At 50.5% G+C, this 4170-nt stretch overlaps 1 protein-coding gene across 1 annotated transcript in view; it reads left to right on the top strand.

The window, feature by feature from the left end:
* Window positions 1-1815, top strand: part of ecm2 (extracellular matrix protein 2, female organ and adipocyte specific) — a 30402-nt gene extending 28587 nt beyond the window's left edge. Inside the window, exon 13 of the mRNA XM_055159599.1 lies at window positions 1507-1815. Within this exon, the coding sequence (XP_055015574.1) occupies window positions 1507-1705 (199 nt within the window). The 3' untranslated portion in view covers window positions 1706-1815. The remainder of the gene's footprint in view (window positions 1-1506) is intronic.
* Window positions 1816-4170: the final 2355 nt, after the last annotated feature.

The raw sequence follows: 4170 nt of genomic DNA, 5'->3' as shown, positions 1-4170 counted from the left end.
GACAGACGTGTGACAGACAGTGTGACTGACGAGTGTGACGACAGACGTGTGACAGACGTGTGACAGACGTGTGTGTGACAGACGTGTGTGTGACAGACGTGTGACAGACGTGTGTGTGACAGACGTGTGACAGAGTGTGACAGACGTGTAACTGAAGTGTGACAGACGTGTGTGACAGACGTGTGACAGACGTGTGACAGACGTGTGACAGACGTGTGACTGACGTGTGACTGAAGTGTGACAGACGTGTGACAGACGTGTGACAGACGTTTGACGTGTGACAGTGTGACAGACGTGTGACAGACGTGTGTGTGACTGACGTGTGACAGACGTGTGACAGACGTGTGACAGACGTGTGACAGAAGTGTGACAGACGTGTGACAGACGTGTGTGTGTGACAGACGTGACAGACGTGTGTGTGACAGACGTGTGTGTGTGACAGACAGACGTGTGTGTGACAGACGTGTGACAGACGTGTGTGACAGACGTGTGTGTGTGTGACAGACGTGTGTGACAGACGTGTGACAGACGTGTGACAGACGTGTGTGTGACAGACGTGTGTGTGACAGACGTGTGTGTGACAGACGTGTGACAGACGTGTGTGTGACAGACGTGTGTGTGACAGACGTCGTGTGTGTGACAGACGTGTGTGACAGACGTGTGTGTGACAGACGTGTGACAGACGTGTGTGTGACAGACGTGTGTGTTGACAGTGTGTGTGACGTGTGTGTGACAGACGTGTGTGTGTGACAGACGTGTGTGTGACAGACGTGTGTGTGACAGACGTGTGACAGACGTGTGTGTGACAGACGTGTGGTGACAGACGTGTGTGTGACAGACGTGTGTGTGACAGACGTGTGTGTGACAGACGTGTGTGACAGACGTGTGACAGACGTGTGTGTGACAGACGTGTGTGTGTGTGTGACAGACGTGTGTGTGACAGACGTGTGTGACAGACGTGTGTGTGACAGACGACAGACGTGTGTGTGACAGACGTGTGTGACAGACGTGTGTGTGACAGATGTGTGTGACAGACGTGTGTGTGTGTGACAGATGTGTGACAGACGTGTGTGTGACAGACGTGTGTGACAGACGTGTGTGTGTGACAGACGTGTGTGACAGACGTGTGTGTGTGTGTGTGACAGACGTGTGTGTGACAGACGTGTGTGTGACACAGACGTGTGTGACAGACGTGTGTGTGACAGACGTGTTGTGGACAGATGTGTGTGTGTGTGTGACAGACGTGTGTGTGACAGACGTGTGTGACAGACGTGTGTGACAGACGTGTGTGTGACAGACGTGTGTGTGACAGACGTGTGTGTGACAGACGTGTGTGACAGACGTGTGTGTGACAGACGTGTGTGTGACAGACGTGTGTGTGACAGACGTGTGTGTGACGTGTGACAGACGTGTGTGTGACAGACGTGTGTGTGTGTGTGTGACAGACGTGTGTGACAGACGTGTGACAGACGTGTGTGTGACAGACGTGTGATCTGTGTTTTCCAGGAGGATTGCGGGGGACAGTCTGTGTGATCCTGGTCTGAGTGGAGGAGGAGGGACGTTAGTCGCTGTTCGTTTGGAAAATAACTTCATCGACCCGGAGACGGTTTCGCCCTCGGCCTTTTCCTGCGTCAGGGCCCCGTCCAGCGTGGTGCTCAAACCCCAGCACGGACCCAAGAACCGACCGCCAAAACGCCACGACTGACCAGAGCCACGACTGACCAGAGCCACGACTGACCAGAGCCACGACTGACCAGAGCCACGACTGACCAGAGCCACGACTGACCACAACCACGACTGACCACAACCACGACTGACCAGAACCACGACTGACCACAACCACGACTGACCACAGAACCACGACTGACCACAACCACGACTGACCACAACCACGACTGACCACAACCACGACTGACCAGAGCCACGACTGACCAGAGACCACGACTGACCACGACTGACCACGACTGACCACGAACCACCACGACTGACCACAACCACGACTGACCAGAGCCACGACTGACCAGAGCCACGACTGACCACAACCACGACTGACCACCACGACCACGACTGACCAGACTGACCAGAACCACGACTGACCAGACTGACCAGACTGACGACTGACTGACCAGAGACCACCGACTGACCAGAGCCAACCACGACTGACCACAACCACGACTGACCACGACTGACCAGACCACGAACCACGACTGACCAGAACCACGACTGACCACGACTGACACAACACGACTGACCACCAACCACCGACTGACCACAACCACGACTGACCAGACTGACCACGACTGATCAGAACCACGACTGACAGAACTGACCACAACACGACTGACGACTGACCACACGACCACGACTGACCAGAACATGACCAGAACCACGACTGACCAGAACCACGACTGACCAGAACCACAACTGACCACAACTGACACGACTGACCAGACTGACCACGACTGACCAGACTGACCACGACTGACCAGAGCCACGACTGACCAGACCACGACTGACCAGACCACGACCAGAACGACTGACCACAACCACGACTGACCAGAACCACGACTGACCAGAACCACGACTGACAGACCACGACCACGACCAGACTGACAACGACGACTGACCAGAGCCACGACTGACCACAACCACGACTGACCACAACACGACTGACCAGAACACGACTGACCAGAACCACGACTGACCAGAACCACAACTGACCAGAACCACGACTGACCAGAACCACGACTGACCACAACCACGACTGACCACAACCACGACTGACCAGAACCACGACTGACCAGAACCACGACTGACCAGAACCACGACTGACTGACCACAACCACGACTGACCACCACGACTGACCACCACGACTGACCAGAACCACGACTGACCACAACTGACCACAACCACGACTGACCCAGAACCACGACCGACTAGGCTAAACCAGGACTAAAACCAGGACCAGGTCTAGGACTAAACCAGACTAAACCAGGACCAGGATTAAACCAGCTAAACCAGGACGGACTAAACCAGGACTAAACCAGACTAAACCAGGAACTAAACAGGACTAAACTAAACCAGGACTAAACCAGGGTACTAAACCAGATTAGGGTTAGAGACAGTTTTAAGTCTTTTTCTGACAGATTTAAGTGTTTTTGTCGGTGATCTGACGGGTTTTTTTTTGTCCAGAAGTCACGACTTTTCTAGTTGTCGAAATATAAATGTTGAAACAGTTTAAATGTGTTTGTTTTATTTCACTTTTTATTTTCACTTATTCCATATTTGGAAGAAAAAAAAAACAAGTTTGAAAGAATCTTACATGTTTAAAGTTTGGTTATTTGTGGATCTCTAAGTTAATTTAAATGTAAATAAATTTTTACTCCATGTTTGTTGCACTGAATGACTTTTTAATGTTTTTAATTCACCAGAAAATCGACACATTTTGCCACTTTTGCCGTTATATTTTCATTTTTTGAGCATCTGAAAACTCAACGTCGAAAACAACACGTCACCGACTCGTTTAAATCGGGAAGAACCTGAAATCCGCTGAAATCCCACAAGACCCTGACACGATACCAGACAATGTGATACCAGACTCCGACGCAATACCAGACACGATACCAGAAACCGACATGATACCAGACACCGACACGATACCAAACACTGACACGATACCAGACACGATACCAAACACCGATACGATACCAGACACCGATATGAAACCAGACACGATACCAGACACGATACCAGACACTGAAATTTTTGAGATTTTTCGCGTAATTCACCGAAACTCGTCTGCGCGTTTCAGCTCTTCCCGGAGAATTTTGTGCGTCCGTAAAAATACAAAAACCTGAAAGTGGAGCAGTGAACGAAAATAAAAGTGAGTGTTAAAGTCGAAGGGTAAATAAATAAATAAAAATAAATAAAAATAAATAAAGCTGTTTGTGTGGAGTTTCCCTTTAACCGAGTCTGAAAAACACCAACAAAACACGACAAACGACACTGAAAAGCTGCACTGCGGAACTTTTCTGGTGCGTTTCTCCGTGGAGATGTTGTTGCTTTGTCTGGAATGTTCCGCGGTACGGCTTTAAACCTTTATATCTCCATGGAGACCAGATCTGTGGAGAGGCGAGCCCCGCTCACAGTCACAATACAAACTGTTTTTC

The sequence above is a fragment of the Boleophthalmus pectinirostris genome, unplaced genomic scaffold, assembly GCF_026225935.1.
Source record: "Boleophthalmus pectinirostris isolate CB_2022bp ecotype Guang Dong unplaced genomic scaffold, ASM2622593v1 HiC_scaffold_23, whole genome shotgun sequence".
Classification (NCBI taxonomy): domain Eukaryota; kingdom Metazoa; phylum Chordata; class Actinopteri; order Gobiiformes; family Gobiidae; genus Boleophthalmus; species Boleophthalmus pectinirostris.
The sequence above is the reverse complement of the archived record's forward strand: the minus strand, read 5'-3'. Positions and strand labels throughout refer to the sequence as shown.